The sequence below is a fragment of the Anopheles gambiae genome, chromosome 2, assembly GCF_943734735.2.
Source record: "Anopheles gambiae chromosome 2, idAnoGambNW_F1_1, whole genome shotgun sequence".
Lineage (NCBI taxonomy): Eukaryota > Metazoa > Arthropoda > Insecta > Diptera > Culicidae > Anopheles > Anopheles gambiae.
In genome coordinates this window covers 11544467-11566636 of record NC_064601.1, presented here as the reverse complement: position 1 = coordinate 11566636, position 22170 = coordinate 11544467, and the positions used below count along the sequence as shown (strand labels likewise).

General features: G+C 45.4%; 1 protein-coding gene across 1 annotated transcript; it reads left to right on the top strand.

Moving 5' to 3' along the window:
- The first annotated feature begins 10638 nt into the window (after positions 1-10638).
- LOC1281243 (protein giant) lies at positions 10639-16433 on the top strand. Its single transcript, XM_321187.5, has 2 exons — positions 10639-14534; positions 14629-16433. The coding sequence occupies exons 1-2, from the start codon at positions 14501-14503 to the stop codon at positions 16143-16145; spliced, it is 1551 nt and encodes a 516-aa protein (XP_321187.5). The 5' UTR covers positions 10639-14500; the 3' UTR covers positions 16146-16433.
- The last annotated feature ends 5737 nt before the right edge of the window (positions 16434-22170 follow it).

The window sequence follows — 22170 nt, the reverse complement described above, 5'->3', positions numbered from 1 at the left end:
GAGAAGCTTTAAAGCGCATTGTGCGGTAAAGGAGCAATCGCACCTCCGCACCAAAGAAACCGACGGAAATTCCAATGAAAGAAAGTTGCCATCTCACGGTCGCAATGGTCGCAGTTCAAGAAAGAAAGTAGCGCTTTGAAAATCTTCCTGCTACCGTCCCCAGTGGTCCGACCAGCTGTCCGAACATCATCAAACCTCAACCGGGCAAAACGCAGAACATCATTTGCATGAAAATGCTTGCCTTCGCTACGGGGATAACCTTACGCAGAAGATCACCGTGCAAGATCTCTGGGGAAGGTGAGGCGGTGTGTGTGTGTGTGTGTGTCAATAGAATGGTAATTGTTTGAGCAAAAATTAGCAAATCATTACGAAAAGCTGCGCAGAGCACTGGAAGACAGCAATTTGCCGCAACATTTATGACTCTTTCCTAGTTACCTACCCAGCTCTACACCTAACTGGCCATCGAATCGAAGGATCGAGGGAAAAAGGGGTGTACGGATTTGGGCAGGGATTGTGCTCGGAAGAGCAAGCAGCTTTCTTTACCGATCTCTTCTGATTCCGGAGGGACTCGGACCCCGGGGTCAAACAAATCCAGCAATCTATGGTCAAGCAAACGGAGCTATGTGTGTGTGTTTGTACATTTCCTTGGAAAAGCAACCACTTTCTTGAAACTGTATGGCCCCCGCAAACAATCGCCCTGTTCCGAAGTGTTGTTCTACCTCCTAAGTGTTGCATCTACCGGCGGCAGGGAGAAGAAGGTGGATTATGCCATTTTTTGTGTTAGGGTTAGGGGTTTACTTTGCATCTTTGCCTTTCCTTGCAATGCTGTGTGCACCTTTCTATTACCTTTACCCGTGCGTAACTTTGTGGCTTCTTGAAGCAAAACGGAACGTTGCCAACAAACAGACAAAAGGCAGACAAAATCCCGTCAATTGAATGGTCAACGTTTTTGGAGTTTGCTCTTGCTCTGTTTGTTGCCTCTTGCCTACACCGTTGTAAGCGCACTGTTGAGAACTTGTCCTCCTCCTCACTCACTCACTCACTCACTCATCCAGGCTTTGCTCTTGTCGGGCAAGGTGCGTTACGTTATGTCAAAAGCAATAACGAGCAGATTAGAATCTAATCTGCGCAGCAAGAAAGACGGTTTAATTGGTGTTTGGGTTAGGGATTTTGTGGGCTCTGTTTTGTGGATAGAGCAGTGCAGATCAAACAAACGGTCGCTTAAAGAAACAAGAGCAACTGCATTGGAACTGCGTATCTGTTTGTCTGTCACAAGATGTGTTTACCGTTTTGTGGAAAAGATTGCTTTATTTAAAGTCTTGCATCCCACTGTAATTATTGTATTCGCTGGATAATGCATAGTTCTTGATCAATTCAAAATCGAACAACGCTTCAAGATGCGATACACGAGCACATTGTGGTTTTGTGTTTGATAGCGGGTTTTTGGCATCAAGTTTGAGGTTTAGGATGCAGTAGAAGGCACTGATTGATTCTTTGAAGAAGGAGTCTTCCAGACGTAGCAAAGAATAAGGTTGTACTGTGATGGAATGCGCGCTAATCCTCTAGTGGCCTTTGAACACCGTTTGAGAAGGTTTGGCGTTTTTGCTGACATAGATCGAACAGGAGCCAAAATTTTGTTGCGCGGATTGGCAATTGATCGTCCAGGCGATCATGGAAACCTATAAGAGGCTTCACTCACTGAAAGTGTTTGAGCTAAGAGGCTACACTTTGGACCAGGAGGACTTACCAAGCTCTTGAATTGAGATGATGAATAGATTTTTAGAGAAAGGGTATTGTCCTATTCTGACAGTTCGAACGATTTTGATGCCATGATCGGTGGTGGTTTTATTTATCCGGCTTATCGTAAGTTGTGTGTTTGAAAGTTATTGTTTTCTCCATGGTAGTTCCGTCTATATGGTTGACAAGAACGATGGTTCTTGCCACTAAGTTCCTGTTTTGGGTTTCAATATACTGTTTTTAGCTGTTAAGTGTTTACCTACGCTGCGCTTTTGGTGTGTTTAAGAAAGAATATTTGCTATTTACATTGTATGTTCTGTGGTTCTGTTAGCTCTAGTATGTGCTATGTGAACTGTTTAGCAGATATGCTACAATTTATTAATAGTACATCTTCAGCGGCCAAATCTTGTTGCAAAGAGATCTTTATCGAATGGAATTAGAACATTCTTTCAAGACCTTTCAATGCACAAGGCTCTTCGTAACGTTTGTCACTGTTTAAAAGATATCATTGAACTCAATGACCAACTGGCAAGCATCCTTTATCAATTTTGGCACTGTTTTATTTACAGAATAAGCAAAGAATAAGAGTAGCGTGAGATGCTTCCATAAAAACTCACCAAAGTTTTCACACTCAACCTTTTGTACCAACAAATCTCCCATAGGATCGATATTCTGAGGATCGCAACCAGCACACAGATTCGCAGATTTTGGTCAACTCTTGCGGCTTAGCTTCACCCGAGCTGTGCCGTGTGCACCCGTTCTTACGATTAAACTCTTTACAGCAGAGAACGACCTGGTTGCTTACTAATAAAAAAAGGATAAAGCTAAGAAAGGATGAACGTAAAAACGATGCTTTTATTGTGCCATTCTTCAGAACCACAGTAAGATAAAAGATATTTGTTTGTTTTGCAAGTGCAATGTGTGTGTTTGCACCTTTTTTCGTGGCAAAAGGGGCCTCCCGTTTATTGATTCTACGAAACAAAGCCACCAAATGCACATACAGCACAACGGCCTGACGACAAAGGTACGAGAGGGCGTTAACGAAGCGAGTGCGATTAGGGAATTGTGCTTGTTTGCACACCCTTTTTTTGTTTTTTGTTTTTTTTTTTTGTTAGCCGAGCTCATCTTAGGCAAATGTCACACAGACGCTGAGCAGAAAATTGGAACACGGTTACGATTGGGCAGAAGCATCTTCCTCCCAGCGGGTGTTCTCGTAGGAAACAAGGTAGAGTTGAGTTAATCTCTTCCAAGTAGACAAGCAAGAGTTTATCTTCTCTCTTCACAATCATTTAAGTCGGAGTTTGCGATCGGTATCGTTTTGTGATTTGAGATGTTATTGGTCTCGCTTTACGAAGGAAAGATGCATACGATCGATCGTACCTTAATGATGTTTTGTTTTAGCTTGAGCTAAGGTTAGATTGAATTACACGTGTTATGTTCTCGTTTGACATCTGTTTGGATATATCTCTTCCCAAACCTTTACCGTGCTACAACTGCGAACATCGAACACTTTCATACAAAAAAGGCTTAAGATTTATAGAAATGTTTTCCAATTGGTGTATGAAACATAGCGTTAACCGGCAATGAAAACCACCGGGTCCCACTGCACAGTGTTGGCAAGTCGTACGTGACGTGCGCGACGTACGCGTTCCAGGCTAGTCATTTCAATAATTCAGAAAAATTAGGGCAGGGCGCCGTAAATGTTACATAAACCAAGAACCGGATCGTCAAAAAGGGACGAACGCCGGGGCCCAGGTCGACGCAGGGACCTGTGCGCCCTTAATTAGCTACCCGGGGCGGCCAGTGTGTGTGATGCAACGGTCTAATGTTCCAACGAATCGTATCAGTCCCGCGCGACATAATTGCAACCTAACCCGTTCTTAAGCGATGTCTTTAGCCAAACGGGTGAAAGTGTTGCAAAGAACTGTGTGCGTGTTGCTTTAACGACCGGCGGCATTGGTGAAAGTGATCCTCCATTCATGGGTGGTCAGTGGACGTTGGACGGTGGTAATTCGTTACGCGACTTCCGTCCGGAATGTGTGGCCGGTACTACTAGCAGAAGCCGTTAAACATTAGCGACACGAATTATGATTGATCGATCGAGCACGAGCAAACCAGTGCAAATGTGTGTCCATTGCCTCATTGGCTACCGGGCTTTCAGCTTCCTTCGACGTATGATCCATTGTCACCGAAGGGTAGCAAGTAAGGTGCAGGTACATGCTTCCGGGGTTTGGTGGATGTTGTTTTTTATTGTTGCCAGTTTCGGAAACGAAGAGTTTGTTCCGTTCAAAGAAGTCTTCACGCTTCCCTGATTCCCACGGTTGCTTTGCGGGCGTCGATGAATAGACTCGTTTATCGCCGGTCCGGAAGATAAACCACAGCAAATGGACAACTCAATCTTCCAATTCATGTACAAACCGCTATGCAAGACACACAAAACGGTAAGCCGTGGTTATAGATCTGTGCTTGATCTCTATTGCCCTGAACATTTGGCTGCCTGATCGTCAGTTTTTGTGCTCGGTAGTAGGTTGACAAATGCAACCACCCAACCAACCAACCAGAGGACGGACGACAGGATCAACGAAAGATCAACACTGTCCTGGGGAAAGCAAAATCGCCTGTGCCCTTCTAAGATGGTTCGGAACACGTCGCTGCTGAAAGGTAAAAGAACGGCACTCCACCATGAAGGCACTTGAGCAACCACCACCAGGGCAAAGATCTAACCGGATTAACCACAACCTTTGTCTTAGCTCATGGGCTAGGGAGCATCCAAAAGCGGATAATTGATCATTTGCATGCGGAAAGCTCCTTGGTCCAGTGGTCAATTTTAAGCCCCGCAATGGTTGCCCATTAACGCCGGCATTCGCTTGGCATTGTGGCGTTGGGAGAGAATAAGCAAGAAGTGCGGAAGAGATCATAAACCAATAGCACAATATGCGTCTTACCTTTGGAGTGTTACTTCTTCACAATTGTAGTGAGATCGAGCATGATCCTGTACGCGTAAATTCCTCATTTGGTAACAATAGTTACCAAGATGTGGCACAATTTGTATTTTACCTCGTTACCCGTTCGTATTTCTAGAAGAACTAGCATCTCCAAATCTAAACCTAACTGCCGTCAGAAGTGCAGCAAACGTTTCCAATGTGACATCTGGCGCAGAATTCATCGCTTAGCATTGAGCAAAACAAATGCCGTTGGTGTATAACTTCACCTTCGTGGAAATTTGTAATCCTTCCACGCCAGCCTACCGTATGCATTCGTCTCGTTTCTCCATTTTACGATAGTTGGCTGTTTATTTATAAACATCCATTGCTCCCTTCACTAGCTCCCTGCTACCCAACAAATTATTCGGGCACGTGATCGTGTCCCGTGATCATCATCATCATCACCCAGCAGCCACATACATATCCCATGCAACAACAGGGGAAAAAAGTATCCTTTTACCCTGTGTTGTGCCCTCCTTTGCCGTCGTTTGTGTGTGGCTTCTTCAATCGCGTCAGCAGCCAGCACGAGCCAAATCATGAAGCGATCGGACGAATCTTCTCCACGCCTCAAGTGGTGGGCTAGATGGTTTATTTTTCTTCCAATCATCGTGCACTCCTTCGGGTATACAGCAACACACACGACGGACGGGTCCTTTTTCCTTTTTCCAACCGATCCCTGTTTGCTGTTTGCAGCAACTTCTTCTCAATCAAATAAACAAACGCCCATCGCGTGCGCGCGCGCCCGCTCGCCATTGCCCTCCCGAGATTTACTTCAAAACCCTTTCTACTGACTGCCAGGCGACGGTGTCTACCCAATGCCCATTTCAAGATGAAAAATGGTTTCTTGCTCTGACGTTGGTGTTGCTAGATATCTCCCAAAAACGTCAATGTTCTAATGCTTTCCTTCCGCATGCAGATGTTTTCGAACGCGCACATTCTCTACTTTTACTTTTGCAGGCAATATTAAGTTGACCTGCAGAATGGGTAACAAAAACAGGGCTTCAAAAGAAGCTTCAGACACCAGTGTGTCCGCCAGTAAGGGTGCCAGCAAAGTGATAGAACTGAGTGAGGGCAAGGGTAGAAGGAAAAAGCTTACAAAAACAATAAACAAACCGATGCAATTTCACTCAACAGTTCCGAGAAAGTGGGGGAAAACCCCCGTTCTTCCTGCGTCTGTCCGGTGCACTTTCTTCCGCTCTGCGAATGATGGATGGATCGACGGCTCGAGCAATTTGTCATCCAACAAACACTTCCGAACACTCCGGTCCGGTTGGAACCCCTTTTCTTTGAGCTCTTCCTTTGGGTCAAGCACAATGGCGGAAAGAAGGGCTAAACATTGTCTGCAGGAGGAGGTTTGAGGAATTGTTGTGCTGTAATTAATTACTTTTTGCTCCGAGTACGGCCTGTCTTGGCTGGCTGGTTGGCTGTGATCAGCTGCTATTGGCGCTGGAGCAAACCCATTACATCTTGATTTGTTTGTAGACTTGTTTGTTTGGAAGGACTGTAGAGTGAAGGGTTCATTTGAACGGATTTTTTAATTTAAATTTAAAAATGAACGGTTAACCCATTCATTTATCTCTAAAATAGGTTGCTCTCTCTCTCTCTTGTTGGCCTGCTCGCGATAGAGCACCGTCGATGTGACATGGCCCGGTCAACAATCATTCTCCAGGATGCTCGGTCGCTGGCTGCAGCCTCCCATTCATGCAGACACCCGATCTCCGTCAGGTCTCGCTTCACCTGGTCCAGCCATCGAGTTCGCTGTGCTCCCCTGCGCCTTATGCCGAACTGGGGATCGCTGTCGAACGCCTTCTTGGTGGGCCATCAAATAGGTTGCTATTCCTTTATAAAGTGTTCTTAAATTGTAACTGATTTCTTCACTAAAATACAATCTCAAAAAAGATCATCAAATGCCTCATTCTTAGCGACTCTTCGCTCCCAACAGTAAGGAGTGAGATTGAAGGATCAATCAACGGTACTTACGGAGATTGATAGCCGTAAATTCGTCCACAATCCGTTTGTTCCCAATAATAGAAAAAAGAGTTGCCAAAAGCCATCCCAAAGCCATCACACCCAAAAGCCACGCTCCGTTGTGGATGGCACTCTTTAGAATAGAAACTCTTTAGAACGAACAGAAACACACCTTCTCTGGCATCAGTGAGAAGAAGAAAAAAAGACGGGGGCAAGGGTGACAGTTTATGGATATTAATCCGCTTGCTTGCTTGTGCTCCATTGCATTGTGAAGAAGGTGGCACTTTCCCAAGGCTCGTTTGATTGAACACCTAACGGGAGTTTTGCAGCCACCGATTCGCATTACGGTTAATCTCACTTTCCCATGGCCCATTTGGCCCGGCCCGCTTTTGTGTGAGGAACCGCACCAGAAGGACCTAAGATTACGGTACCACCCGGATGGATGCGGCATGATGATGAATGCACACGCGAAACGGAACGGAAGCCCAAAGCTGGAACTGTCATTTCTCGTCAAATATTTGATCGTGGACCGATCCCACTGTTGTTGCGGGATTCGATCGGGATTAAACCCTTCGGGCGGGGTTCGAAAAAAGGGGTTCTCTTCTGTCGAGTGCCGACCATGCCCACCGGGCAAAGTGGAGTGGCAAATTTGCAACAGGCCACTGGCTTCGAATGGCTAGCAAGCCCTCCCAGTTCCCGTTCCCGCCTGGGGGCCATATAAATGTGCAAAAGCAGCAGCAGCAGCAGAAGAAAAACAACAACATAAAAAGGATCTTTATTACGGTTGTGGGTATAAGTGTGCGCGTGCAGGCAAGCGAATGCAAACAAATGCAAGAGCCCGGTTTCGGAAAAAGGTGATGCCAATGCTGTGGATGGATTCAATCGATTCAAGCCTTTTTCTTTTCGGAAAGGCCAGTGGCAAAACGGGGGTTTGACAAAGGGTTGACTGGCTGGCAGGCTTGCCGGCCACGGCAGCAGGTACGTTCGGGAAGTGTACCGGAATACGGAAAGGCAAGGTGACAACATGTACAGTTAGGTTCGGTTGCAACGGGGTGATGTTGGTTTTGGGTGGGGAATGCAAAAACGGGCACCAAGCTTTATTCGCACACACGTCCTCGTCCTTGAGCGGTAAAAGGAAAAGGTGTGTGTGTGTGTGCAGCAGCAGTGTGTCCTTCGAGTGTTGTTTCTGCTCGTGTGCCGGTTACTCCGATGAGTGGGTTATGCATAAATGAGGGTTGCAGTTAGAGAGCAAGGCTTAGTTTATTAGAAAATGGCAGCAGAAGAATGTGATGAAATGAGAATCCTTGAACTTTTTGTTTATTTTCATGAAAATGTCATCTATTTGCGCCGTCACGATCCCGTCGTCACGCGATCATGCAGGCTTTCGAGACTTATTAAAGTACCGGTCTCATACGGGGTTTGAACCGACGACGACGGGGATGTGTGAGTTGACAACTGCACCACGGGACCAAACGTGACATGTGATTGTGGCGACTAATAGCTGCTTAAACTTGTCAATACCATTAAGATGGTCCTACACCCAGAGGTTAATCTCATGCGTTATTTACATTGCATTAATTTTGGAAGTTCACGAAACTAGGAAATCAACGTATTCGTCCATCGCAAAATCTTTCAAGTTAAAGCCATGGAGAATATCTGCTGAAAGAAATTATCTACTTTTTGGTTTTAGATGCACAAACACTATGTTTTTAACCTTCGATTAATCACTTATATCTCTCAAGTAGTGGTGGGAGCTCGGAATCGGACCTACCCGATTCCAATTCCTAGTTCGGAATCAATTCCGGCGTTGATTTCGCGTTGCTGGAATCGATCCCGATTCCGGAGCCGATTCTGGAGATGATTCTGGAGCCGATTCCGGAGTTGACTCCGGAGCCGATTCCGTAGTTGAATCCGGAATCCATTCCAGAATCGGATTAGGTTCCGGAATCAGAATGGGCTCCGGAATCGGAATCGACCTGGGAATCGCAATTTGCTCCGGTAACGGAAGCAGAATTAACTCCAGAATTGGAATTAGCTCCGGAATGAGAATCAGTTCTTGAATTGAAATAAGAAGTTTCAGTAGCGAAATCAGTCCTGGAATCTCTATGAGTATCGATCGTTTACAAGTAAATTTTGATTCTTTGTGGCTATCAATACGTAGCATCATTGGATCCAAACGTCTCTTCTTATGGAGATGCCGAAACCGACTCCTATTTCGAAGCCGATTCTGATTTCGGAGCCAATTCCGATTCCAGAGCTGATTTCGATTCTGGAGCCGATTCCGAAACCAATTCCGAGGCCGATTTCGGGAACTGATTTCGGATCTACTAACCGGAATCGATTCCAGCATACTTTGGAGCTAGCCGGAATCAATTCCGAGGAAAGCTTCGTTTTTCCCATCACTACTCTCACTATTAAATTTTTGAAATTTATCTAAAAGATCTATCACAAATCTCGAACAAAGGTACACACGATCAACCATATGGCATACACATAACCTGTGCTTGTGCCGAACATGAAAAAAAAAAAAAAAGGAAAAGAGTTCACGATGCCAAGTTATAAATAATCTCGAACGATCGTAAAACTGGTGTAGTGAAGGTGGTGCCCATGGCGTACCCAAACACGCCATCCTCTTTCTCTCTGGTCATTTAAAGACATGTTCATCGTTCAAAATATTTAACCATGTGTTTAATTTTTCCATTTTTCAACCAGCACTTTGGACATAATGAGGCAAAAACAAGAAGTAATGCAAAATCCCCTTAAGGTATGCAGCCAAATAATGTGTACCTCAATCAAAGGCAATCGACACGACGAGGGATTCATATTTTTTTGGTCTAATAATCCTCCCGCTGAATCCTTTTCTGTGTGCGTTTGCAATGGAACGTGGAAAGTGCTTGCGATTCTAATCCACCCAGCAGAACGATCCCAATTCCCTAGGCCCGGTTAGAAGACACAGAAGCCAGAGCCGTACTTCCGTACGGGGAACGCTCATCCGTACGATAAAGAACGGAAACAAGATGGTCACTGTGAGATACCGATGGTGTGCGGTTCATTCATAAAACTGTTCATAAATTATGAAAGGCCCCAAGGCCAGAAACCAAAAAACAAAAAACAAAGCGAACGGTGGCTTTAGAGCAGCAAGTAGCAGAGGTAAGCCGTGTCCCGAAAGCCACAAAACACGACACACCGGAAAAAAATGAAACATTGCAAATCCGATTTCGTCCGGTGGTGGTTGAAGCACGCCATCGTACTAAGGCGCAGCAGCAGCAGCAGCAGTATAGCTTTGTTATCAGTCCGTACAGGAAGCAAGCAGCGGAGATGATGGGCAAAACGGGGAAACAAAGGGAAGCGCTTTGGCTAATAGGATTTAAGGCAATTACCAGGCAAAACCGGGCGCGCGGTCCACAACAAAGCCATTCCCGAAGTGTGCGATTTTGAAGAGCAGGATAATGTGGGCGCACAACCGAACAGAATGAAGCGAAGATGGCCCCGAAACATGGATCAACCCGATCTGGTGAGCCCAACTGCTCACGCGACCAAACGTGTCCCCGCTTCCGGTTACGGACACGGTGCGAAGCAGGCAGGCAACAGCAGAAGTAGCAGCAGCAGCAGCAGCACTTGCACAAAAGGTGTCTCCATTTTCCTTTCTTTTGCGCTTTACGGGCCCGCCCGGCTGCGCAGCAGAGTGTGCGCACCGGACGCATGTGCTTTCGGAGGCGTATGCTGGCGTGGCCCGCAAATTGTTTGAGGAAGAGATTAACCAAGATGGGACGATTTCTTCGGTTATTGGGCTACAGGTTGTTGAAGCAGATTTTTGAGCGCTCTTTTCTTGTCGATGTACCTTTCTGTGTACCAAAAGAAGAAGAAAAAAACCCACTCTCCACTCTCAACAAGTCTTAACGTTTTACCGCTCAGGAGGGGAATACCTCTGATTTTCATCCTTCCGTTCTTTCTCCTGCTCGCGGTGTATCACGAAAAACCTTCCGGAAATAGACACTTAAATCGATCTTAGCAGGCCAAGCAGCTCGCTTCAGCCCCCGGCCCGGAAGAAATAGCGAAGAAGTGCAACGTAAACAGGACTGGTTACCGTTTGCAAAACAACGGCCTACTACTTGTGAGTTCTACTCCGTGGCAGTAATAGCAGAAGCAAATGTTCCATGCTGTGTGCGTACGTTGAAACGTCACGAGTCAACGGGTGGAGGGTTTATTTGTTTGTAGAGCGTTTTGTGGATTTAAAAGCGTCTAAAATGGGCGATTGCTTTGTATGGTTGTATGTTTGTGGTATCTTCTCTCATTAGCAAGATGTAGAATCAAGCCATTCGTTTTCCATTGAATTCGCATTGAAATTAGAGGTGTTGCTGTTTACTGAGACATCAACAGTGGTTGAGTAAGTGTTCTTTGTACGTTTAATGTCGAGTTTAGATGTAAAGCTATAGCAGAGTCTTCTGTTTCGGTTCCAAAGTGTTCCGTTTTCATCTATTAAAACCTTTTAATTTCTTTGCAATCACTTTCTTTCCTTATCTTCTCAAAGCAATTACTCCTTCCAGAACGCTTTTCCCAGGTTTTGCAGATTTCCCTTCTACACTTCTCACATTGTGTCTCGTGGACATTAATAATCTTCACCGTGTCTGGAAGATTTTTTCCCGCACCCCTTCAAAACAATCGGGAGAACCACTTCTCCCACGACTCCCACAGGAAACCAGGGGCGCATTCATTCACTTTCATCCACATTTTTTCCACTTCTTTTTACTTTTCACTCCCTTTTCGAGCAACCTCCCAACAATGAGCCGTTAATTAGGTACATGTTTCTATTCGGCCCAGCGAAGCATTTTTCATTCCTTTTCTTTTCATGCCTCACGAATCACACGACCAACGCGCGGCCAACCTAAGCATCAACTCGTCCATCCGTGGGTGTTATCGAGCGGACACTTTCCCATAACCCCTTTTTCGTTTGCTTCTTGAAGGTAAAATCCTCGAATCCTTTTGCCTCGAAACCCCGATTTCAATACCTGCCAACAATTACTGTGTTGATCCTTGCCGAGCGAGATATATCCTTGCCGAACGAGAAAGGATCCGCAAACCGCCCCGGAGGTGTTGTGGGATAAAACGGACCGGGAGAGGTGGAGGTGGGACAATTTTTCGCTAAACCGGCCACATATTCGCACAAATTTCGGCGCAAACTGACCTTTTCCCATCCCGGGCCACAGTGCAATGATGGGCACCTTGGCCGCGCATTGTGTGCAGTGGATTCGATGCCTGTCCAGTAGGTCGAGCGTTACAATTTCGAAAAACGCGCTAAACCCCTTTTGCAATGCAGTTATGGGTTTATTGTTATTATTTGTACGAGGTTCGAGGCCGCCAGCTCTCGATTTCCCCCTTTTCCTTCGTCCCGGGCCCGGGCGGTCAGGGTCAGAAGGATGCAAGGGACGCGTGGCGTTCTCTGCGTGCGACCCAGCACTAAACGGGACCTTCGCTGAGGACACACCCCCTTTGCTCTCTGTGCATAATGTAGCTGATTTATGGGGCAAGGGTGTACGGGTGTGTGAGCCTTGCGACTGTACGGTTATTACGAAGAGGAAGCTGTTGCCTTTTTTGTGTTACATTTGGCCGATTTGCAACGTTGCTAAATCATGTCAAGTATATTGGGAAATATTGGGCAAATTATTGAGATTTTGATGAAATACTTTTAAATTTTGTATTTTTTTATGAGTTTTTGAACTGCTTTATCTTTTTAGGGCCCACGTGACTGTTTTGCTAATAAATGTTAGGTAGTCAATATTTTACACAACAAATTTTAGCGCAAAAGTTCAGTATGTGCAAGAGTTTGTTGTTCTTTTTTATCTAAATTTTTCAGCTTTTCAATTAAATTATTTATATCACAAGATAATAAAGCATGAAGTGTGATACCTGGAACTATATAAACGAATCAAAATCCTATTGGTTTAAAACTGTTTCGTGCTTAATTAATAAATTTAATGCACTTAATTCATCAAGCATCATTAAACAGACAAAAGAGATGAAAAATATTAATCTGTTTTTACTGTGAAGTTAACTGAAATGATGATTGATGAATTAAATTTAGTTTCTTTTTATATGATGTATAATATTTATTTATTTATTGATTTATTTACTTAAAATTACTCTTGTATAAAGAACACTCTTTCAACTGTTGCTTGACGAATAACACTTTGTAGTCCACTTTGTTTAAGGAAAAAAGGTTTTAAGAGGTTTTTTTTATTATCAATTGTTCACAAATTGTTAAAAGTTGTGCAGAGTTTACTAAACCTGGAAGATCTTTGGATTTTTTTTTTGTATAAAACTTGCATTATAAACTCTGATGAACCCTGTATTACTCTAGCTAAGTTGCAAACTTTTGCCCGTATTAGTTTTATAAATGGTTAATTATAGTTTTTTGTAAATTTTGTAAATTTTTTGTTACTTCATTTTTATAGACAAAGACTTTTTACTAAACTTCTTAAACAAACAACCCGCTCATCTTCATTGCGTGTGTTGCTTGATTATGGTCGAAACACGACCCATCTCTCCTATTCTGTAACCGCAAAAACTCTCCAAAATGCAACTGTCAATAACCATGTACCCATAGCCTGCAATCAGATTGATTAATCCATCCAACCCACTAACACGCACACACACAGTCGCCCACACAAGCTAACCCTTTTTGCTGGCATGCGGAAGCGGAACCGTTCTAGAGAAAATATTTCCGTAATTGACTTCCCTCTTTCTCTTACTCTCTTTCTATCTCTCTGTTTCCCTTTTACCTTCAGCAAATCCATAGAACCCCTAACCTAACTGTTCCGATTCCGGTCCCGGTCCGGCAAGCGGCGGTGCGATTTTGTTTAGTTTCCTATTTTCGACTCAAGTGCATCATCGTACCCGTCGCCAGCCCTGCGGAGGAACCCTTTTTGGCAAATGCGGGGCGATTGACATTGCTGTTGGTACCTGCGTGTGTGTCTGTGTGTGTGTCTGTGTGTGTTGGTGCATTGGTGTGAAGCTGATGAATCCATTTTCCACCAGGAGGGGGGGGCCCTGCTGGACGGTAAACAAAGCACGCGGTTGCTATGTTTGAATAGTAGAAGAAGCAGAAGAAGCGAGATGTCAAAAGGGATGTCATCGTGGAAGCAGTAGAGCAAGAGAGATGACAAAGCAAGCGAGAAGGCAGCAACACACAAACACGGAAAACGTTGATCGTGCGGATAGCAGAATGGCGAACCATTTTACTTACCCGGCTTTCGCCGGTCCCTTTTCCGGGATTGGTCGAGAGTAAAAGGGTGCCGAAAGGGAGAACGAACCCGACGGTCAGCAGTGGAGTGGCACAGATGGGCAGGGGGGGTAGAACATTCGGGGACTGTCTCTTTCTAGAAAGGGTTTCACACGAGTGAAATTTTGGCAAAGCCTGCTAGGCGAAACGGGAAGGGAAAGCGGAATAAAGAATTGCCCACAGGCAGCCGATTTAAATACGAAAAGGATGAGGTGTCGGACGCACACGGCACAATGGTGGAAGGTGGGCGAAACGGGGATGGGAATGAGAAGGGGCAGAGGGCTGGTGTGTAGGTGGATGGCCCTACGCTCGGTATAAAAGCAAACCGGTGGTCAAGTTCGGAGGTCAGTTCTATTCAGATTTCGAGCAGCGAAAGAACTTCTTGCTTGTGACATTGGGACGCAAGCGTCAAAGAGCGTCAACGGTGAATCGTTTGGTGTGTGCGGAAGCATTTGTCGAAAGCATTTGTGTGAACTCGTTCTGTGTGGTGTTTTGGAGCGAAGTGAAACCAATCGAACGCTGGTTTGCGAAAATGATGGCTCAATTTATGATGGACTTAAAAACAGGTAAGGTGGCCAGAGCATCCTTGTGCATCCTCTGCTTAAGCCCTTTCGACCCAGTTGAATGTGTACTAACCATGTGTTCTTCTCCCAACTATAGAACCGCGCCTCAGCCCATCGCTCTACTCGCCCGCATCGCCCAAAATGGCCGACTCGAACGGGCGGCCCCAGTCGACCGATTCCGGCGTGCTGGACCTGTCCAAGCGGCGCGACTCGCTGGACGCTACCCGCAAAACACCCTCGCCCGCTTACCACTGCTTCAGCGAGGTGGCCGGTACGCCGCCCCCAAGCAACCACAGCTCCCCGCAGCAGTGCGAAGTGACCGATTCGAACAACCCGGAAAGCACACTGCTGCTCAACTACAGCGAACTGGTGCGAGCTCGTCGCCTGTCGCCCACCAAATCACTGCTCCAGTTCGATGAGCTTGCTCACCACCACACACCGAGCGCGCAGCTCCCCCCGGCAGTCCAGCAAGCGTTCCATCGGCACGGATTGGGCCTGTCCAAACCGGAAACGGACATTCTTCAGCAGCATCTTCTTCAGCAGGTCCACCGAGCTGGCCCTATTCCGGCGTACCTGTTGCCTGCCTCTGCGCTTCATCATCACCATCACCAGCAGCAGCAGCAGCAGCAACAACAACAACAACAACAGCAACACCAGCAGACCTCTCCGGCACCCTTCTCTCCCAGCCCGATCCGTCTGCGCGAACTGGACGCACTGTCCGAGTCCGGTTCGGAGGGCACGTCCCTTGTCAGCTCGAGCCAGCGCAAGCCGAAGGACCTGGAAGACGGTACCGTGCCGAAGGACGGCCAGCAGCAGCAACAGCATCAGCAGTACCCGATGGTGGTCGGCCGGGACGGTAAGCTGTCCCGCCCGTTCAAGGCGTACCCGCGCGATCCGCTCAGCCTGGCGGCCGGGTTCGTTGCCAGCGACACCATCCTCGATACGAACTCCGCCGAAAAGTACAACCTGTTCCGGAAGCGCATGCTGGAGCAGATACACGCCGCCAACGGGGGCCAGCCGACCGTGTCCAATCCGAAGATGCGCCGGCTAGCCAACGCGTCCTCCTGCAAATCGTCCTCCTCCAATGCACCGTCCGCCGCGATGAGCGACGCATCGTCCGAATCGTGCGATGAAAAACCGCCATCGGTCGAACACGTGGGCTCGAATCGCGCGCTGCTACAGCAGCACCACCGTAGTATGATGGCGGGCAGTGAAATGGCGCAACATGTCGCAACCACCAATCAGCGCCTGATGACGACGCCATCGTGCAAGGATGCTGCTGCGGCTGCTGCTGCTGCTGCGGCGTGTGACGTCATTGGTTCGTCGGATGCGTCGGGGGCGGAGTCAAGCGCAACGATCGCCGCGGCACCAAGCAATGGCAGCAGTGGCAACACCAGCAGCACATCGGTGAAAGATTCGGCCTACTACGAACGGCGCAAGAAGAACAATGCGGCCGCGAAAAAGTCACGCGACCGGCGGCGCATCAAGGAGGATGAAATAGCGATCCGGGCCGCGTTTCTCGAGCGGGAAAACATTGAGCTAAAGTTTGAGCTGGCGGCCGCCCGGAAGCAGCTCGCACTGTACGGCGTGACGACGTCGGTTGCCGCTTCGTAGGACATTGGCCAATTGGGTGTGTAAATAGAGGGCACAGTTGAATTAATAACTATTGTACAGTGAAGTGCTGAAAGCGGTTAGAGGATGCATTCGCTTGACGCGATCGTCCGATGCACGCATTCAGCGCGTTAGAATAAGGGTGGTAACAAAGTAGGCGGAAGTGTTTATGGGGATTTTCTCACCTCGACTCTTCGATGACTGATACCTGCAAGCAGTATTCACTAGTTAAGGCACATTTAGCTTGTAAGAACCGCAAAACTGAAAATAGAAAAACCATTCGTCAGAAAATGTTTTGTTTAAATTTATTCCACATTCGTGTTGTTGGCTGTTACATTAATATTTCCTTAGAAGTAACACTTTTATGGTGTTATGGACGATGAATATTTGGTCACATTTTCCCATTTTTGTCCAATACCACCTCTCGTATTGGTTTGACTGGAATGGTCAGTGTTTTTATTTAATTCAACACATGGACATCATTCTACGATACAATGGGCTTACTAAATTGTAAAACGTTGTATTTGTGATTAAACAAATTGCTTAAAAATTTAAGAAATACAGTCAGAATTCAATAGTTGAACGCTTTTTAGTTGACATGCTTTTTAGTTGAACGCTCGATAGTTGGCTGACAGTTCAATTAAAAAGCATGCGATTGTATGGAAAACCCGGTTTTTGAAAATTTCACAAAAATCTCATGGCCGGCCGAGAAAAATTTCATATTTTTTTGTATGGAAAAACGTGCCAACTAAAAAACACATATTGAATAGTTGGCAGGGAATCGAAGGTCATCCAGTGAGTTCAGACAGTATAAGCTCTTATTATTCCTTGATGAGGAAGAAGTCCGATCCGTAGCAAAAACCAATTATACCGTCGCATGGTATAAAGAAAGTCTAGTAAACCTCTAGTCTACTAGCAAGATCGTTACGATCACGTGGTGGTCACGATTAAAAGGACAAACTGTACTTTATATTGAGTTTTGAAGTACATTTTCCAATTTTGTTTGTATTGCATCCACTTTGCAGCGATAACTTCCCCATTTGACTTCCGGTGCTTGTGCGGGGTTTTTTTGGAGGTCGTGGTCGTGATGCACAAAACAGACTGCGGAACAAAAACAACAACAACAACCCTACTAAACCCGATCCTGTTGTCGCTACTTGTCGCCAAAAACAAAGAAAACGGTCTGAGCGCCCTTTCAAAGGACGAAATGTGAACAAATAGAACAAACAAAAGATGTATTTCGTTTTTTCTTTCTTCCAACCGTTGTTGTGCCATGTTGACATAACAGTTCCTTGCGGCGGCGGTGGCGGCTACTTTCTGCCATCCCAATGCCCGCTGCTGCAACTGTCGCGTCTTTTCAACCCAGCACGGCAAAAACCAAAGCCTACTCAGACGCCATCCAGCGTTTGGAAAAAAAAAAACATCTAGAGCGGTAATGTTTGCCATTCAAAAGCGTCGGCGTATGTGTTTCCGGCTTGCGTGAAGAGTTTTTGGCGAAAAGCAGTCCCTGGTTGACGGAATGGGCTAAATAAATATTTTCTTTTTTCATTTGCCATACCATACCCCTCCACCCCTTTCGGGGAGAGGAAGGAGAGAATGGTCAACGCTGTGTTGGTTTGCTGGAGGATAGTGCAACACTAGAGAACAGTGGACGCGATGAACGGAGTGCGGAAACACCTACCCGCCTAATGGTTTCTTCCAAAAGCATTGCAATTTTGTACTAATTTTCCGCTTTTTACAAGTGATCAGTCAACGTTAGTGTTTCAGATTCGTACTTCGTACGCTGCACCGTACTGTGCATTAACAATTGAAATGACTGCCAACCTACAACTGTAACCCTTTCCGTAGGGTCAGCTTCGTGCCATGACCTCTCAGCTGGAGCTGAAGCTGTAAATTTCCGATGGTCAGTTAGAAATGGTGCGTATTCCGTACGCAAATAAACAGCTTCGTCCAGAGAGATAGAAAGAGAAAGAGAGAGAGAGTGTGAGAGAGAGTGAGAGACGTGCCTGGTTGCTGCACAGGAAGGGTTAGACAACAAGAACCTAAGAAATCCGTTTTGCTTGATCCTGCCTTCGACTGCTTTCGTTTGCTGGACGAAGGACTCAAGTTGTCCATCGGCTTTAGAGCCGCTTTTACCTAATCTTGCCATTTATTGGCTAAAATCGGCTACAAAGGACAGCAAACCTTGACCAGGTCCAGGCACTACGGGGTTCGCTTACGGGATAAACATGAAAGATGCAACTTTTTCGAAGAAAAGAAAAAAAACATAGAAAAGGACCAACAGATCCCTAAAAGGACACACAGCTCACGAAGTTAAGACACCGGTGCCCCCTGCCCATGCTGTCCATCGATTGTCCGGCATAATCCTTTTCGTTACGGTATGCAAATATTGTTTCCATCATCAACATTCTTCCAGTGTGCGTGTGTGTGTGTGTGTGTGTGTGTAGTGTTGTATGTGTGCCTGTTTGGAATGGGTGAAGTAATAAACGACTGGTCATTGCCGTGATGCTGGACGGATCCATCCACACAACGGTGATGTAATTATTCCTTCGTTACCTTGGTTACCACCCTTTCCCTTTTTCTCATGCACACTTTGTAGGGCGCGGCGTTTTAGTTGTTTATTGCCTCCAAACTCACTTATTGCACTTACACACACGCGCTCTTTCTCGCTCTCTCTCTCGTGCAGGCACTCTTTGTAGTTTGTGAATCTTTTACCTTCCATCTTGATTTCTTGGTGACAATAAGGAAGGACGGCGGTACAATACGGTTTTATGAGCGTTTGTTTAACTTTATTATTTTCCGCGCATTGCCACATTGGTAAGTCAACAAGTCGGCCCACCTTTTCGCATTTTATTGGCGTAGGTAAGGCGGTTCCCATTTTTGGTTTTGGTTTCCATCGTGGGGTTAATGAAGGAGGTGTAAAGTTAATATGTATGTATATGCCCGAAGGACACAGTCCCGTCAACGGCGGGTTTACGGGCCGGAGTGTTGCTGGAGGAGAAATTTTATGGTGTGCCTATGGCCTGACATTTTATTGTGTGACTTTGCGTCCAATGTGAACTGGGATAGATTTAATCCTTTTACCTTCAGTTTACAGTGTTGTATCCGTGGCGGAATCGTGATCTTGCTATTGGTTTTAGTTAAACTTGTATACGTTCCCATTCTCTCCTGCGTATTTTACGTATTAAATTTATTTTTGTTATATTTTTCATTTATATTTTTTTATCTGTTTCGACTAGGTAAAACAAAACCATTGTTCATTTCCGAAAATTTCTCCATTTTCGCTTAATTCTTCTGTGGAAATGCGCATCGCCCTCAAGCTTAGCCTCAGCATGGGCATCTTTTATTTCATTATCACTTTACTTTTCACCCTTCTTCCGCGTTGTTGGATGCAAAAATTAGGGAAGATTCCCCCAAACAAAGCTATCAAAGGGTGGCCCCTCCAAATAAAACGTTCACGTTGCGATGCATGCAATTCCTGCTGTGTAATGTAAACTTCCCCGTTCCACTTTCCCTTTATGGAGGGCATGCAGCGAATGAACAGTAAGTAGAGTCGGCGTCCCCTGACTGATTTCGCCGACAGCACCATTTCCTGGTTCGCATTAAACCCCGTTTGTGTGTTTGTGTCCACAGAGCACCGTTTGCCGGATTGGAGGCGGAAGCTGTCGTCCGAAATATCGAAAGTTTCCTCATTGTTTCACATGCTGGCACATAGATGCTCGGCCGTAGATGTGCAACCAATTGCGACTCTGCTCGCCCCCAGGACAACGATGATGAAAGGTTCCGTATTCCTGTCGCGTTTTATCGTCACAACCCTTTTCCCTTGATCGATCGATCGGTTTGCCGGAGGAGGCCGGAGCGCGAACCAGAGTGAGCGGTGTGCGGTGCGAACAAGGTTTCTTTCGGACGAGTGCGAGGGAAAGTGTCTGTCTGTTAGAGGGTTTTTTTTTCATCGAAGGGATGGCGTACCCTTTTCCGTGGCCAAACCACAAGATTATCCGACCCTTACTAATAACACTGGTGATGCTGCCCTTCGTAATGAGGTTGAAATTGAGGAAGAGTTGAGTAAAAGTGATTCCGTTCGAAAATCGCGTGTGCGGGATGCACACGCTGACAATAGTGTAGTAATAAAAGCAATATTAGAATAGGGGTCTGTTTCACAATTCACGCTAGGAGACAATTCGGAAGGGTTTGTGAGATGGAAAGGTACTAGGCTGCTATGGTTAAGATATTGGCTGAATTTGATTAAGCAGATTGAGTATGAGCTTAAACCATACATATTTTTCTTACAGTTTCGTAAAAGCCCTTAAATGATCGTAACAGGACTTTTATTAAAATTATACATTAACAACTTTATTCCCCAGCAAAGCAAAATTTACAACAGTTTGGTTGCAATTTTCTTGTTCCATTAGTGAGTTTTAGGATAATAGCATATTTTTAAACGACAACCCAAGTGCCACAAATCCACTAAACGACCACTAAACGGCTTCTAAACGACTCAAGCACTCCACCTAAACGGAATATAGAAAGACTTCGTTTAGCAGACGGCAAACGACTCATGCATTCTAAAAATAGCAAAAAAGGTGGTGGCGCCATCTGTTGGTGGGATACCCCAACCAGTTGAGCTTCATCGCTTGGAGGAGAGCTTTCTCATTCCCTCTGTACTGTTGTATGGTTTCACATTGAAGTTATGCATCGCTAGAACTAGAACGGCGATACGATTGTTTAAATACTAAACTCCAATAGAAACCACCAGCACTGAAGCATGTGAGATTTGAGTGATGGTCGTTGGTGTTGATACCCACGTATCTGACCACACGACCATTCATATAGATTTTTGCTCAGAAAGTTAGGAGGCTATATAGGTCATGATAAGATGAAACTTGTCGAAATACATTGCAAGAAAAGGATAGCAATATAATGATGAGTAGTAATACGCCATCTATGGATCAAACCAATGAAGCTGTGGAGCTTTCATTTTTTTCTATGGATATTCAATTTTCCAGTCGTTTAAGCTTAATCTGTGGCGCTTGGAATGGAGGGCCGTTTATCTGGGTACCTTTTATCCGGCAGTCCGTTTATCCGTGCTGTTGAGAAATGACAGTTCAATACAAAAGTGACATTGCGTGCTGAGGAGGGTATTTGCAAAAAAACGGTTACCACAGCCCGTTGGCATAACAAAAAACGCTGTAAACCATGGTACATTTCAAATACAGTGAACCCTCTCTTATTTGAGAGGCGATGGGACTGTCGAATAAGAGGGGTTTTCAAATTACAGAGGTAGAAAGTGAATGAAAGGTCCATCCAAACAAGAAAGAGAGAGAACATTTAGTATGCAGCCTTAACTGTTGCTATAGGAAACTGCGAACAGGATTGCCAATTTGAGCATACATCATTCAATAACCATGGCAACACCATACACAAATAAGAGGGACACAGATTTCAGAGGTTTTCCAAATTAGAGGAACAAAAATGTACTGGAAATCAAGGGACTGTGCAAAATGTTCAAATAAGAGAGGTTTTTCAAATTAGAGAGGTGTCAAATAAGACCCAAATAGCCAGAATTGCTTAAGCAGCTCATTTTGGCACGCTAAAGATCGCTGCTCTAATTCGCCTTTTGCAGTAGATAAACAGCATCAAAGTTCCAGGCAGTCCTTCTAAATAGCGCCTAAGCAGCTTCCTTAAGCTACGGTGCCGGGGATTATTTTTCTTTGTGTTTTATTTTCAAGCAAGTGTCATCGATGAAATAAACAACAGGATTTGTTTTGTTTGTGTACATGTGTATATTTTTAAACCCTTAATATTCATAAATTACACGAAACGTATCACAATTTACTGTACAATCACAATCACTTCCTTCAAAATCCCTTCTTCAAAGAACTAATCTAACTTGTACAGCAGCAATGAGATGATTGGCGGCGTCTGTCTTTGACACTTTGACAGGACACACCTTGTACCGATGTCATGCATTAAAAAGCTATGAAGTTCCACCAAGTTCGGTACACGTTCTTAACAAGCCTTAAAGTTC

Bases quoted from the DNA above. Each gene is read 5' to 3' on its own strand.
- LOC1281243 (XM_321187.5), top strand. From the start codon at position 14,501: ATGATGGCTCAATTTATGATGGACTTAAAAACAG. The intron at 14,535-14,628 runs GTAAGGTGGCCA...TCCCAACTATAG, and splicing joins TATGATGGACTTAAAAACAG to AACCGCGCCTCAGCCCATCG.